Source organism: Bison bison, unplaced genomic scaffold (assembly GCF_000754665.1).
Source record: "Bison bison bison isolate TAMUID 2011002044 unplaced genomic scaffold, Bison_UMD1.0 scf7180017847282, whole genome shotgun sequence".
NCBI classification, from domain to species: Eukaryota; Metazoa; Chordata; class Mammalia; order Artiodactyla; family Bovidae; genus Bison; species Bison bison.
The window spans coordinates 50764-51220 of NW_011477855.1; the positions used below are offsets into that span (position 1 = coordinate 50764).

The 457-nt window shown below is 53.6% G+C and overlaps 1 protein-coding gene across 1 annotated transcript in view; it reads left to right on the forward strand.

Annotated features, from left to right (window-relative positions):
- The first annotated feature begins 133 nt into the window (after positions 1-133).
- The window catches only part of LOC104990414 (chromosome unknown open reading frame, human C19orf84), a 2101-nt gene continuing 1777 nt past the window's right edge, over positions 134-457 (forward strand). Inside the window, exon 1 of the mRNA XM_010842489.1 lies at positions 134-168. Within this exon, the coding sequence (XP_010840791.1) occupies positions 134-168 (35 nt within the window). The remainder of the gene's footprint in view (positions 169-457) is intronic.

The following is a 457-nucleotide window of genomic DNA, read 5'->3' on the forward strand; positions in this document are numbered from 1 at the left end:
GCCCGCACGCCCGCAAGCCACGCCCCTTCCCAACAAAGTCCCGTCCACCTTCTCCCAGACCCTTCCCCTTTCTCTGAGCGCTGGAGAAATCGAGGTGAAGGTGCTAGAAAAGGCTTGAAACACCCTCGTAAAGATGGAACAGCGAAAGGAAGAGACTGGGCCTGAGGGGTGAGAGACACGAGACTCCCCGCGGGAAGGGCAGTGACCCAGAATGAGGAGGGACAGAGAAAATCGGAGAGAGAGTTGAGCAGACCCAGAGAGGGTACCGGGAGCGGGGCGGGGGCGGGGGAAGCCTATGGTATCATCTCACACAAACAGAATCTTTGAGGATCTTAGCGACAGAGCTGAGCGAGATACTGAGAAATAGGGAGAGAGCTAGAAGCAGATATTAATGGAAGAAAGAGAAGTTTCTAGCGGGAACCAGGAGAATTGAAGATACTAATAATTGTCTGGAGAA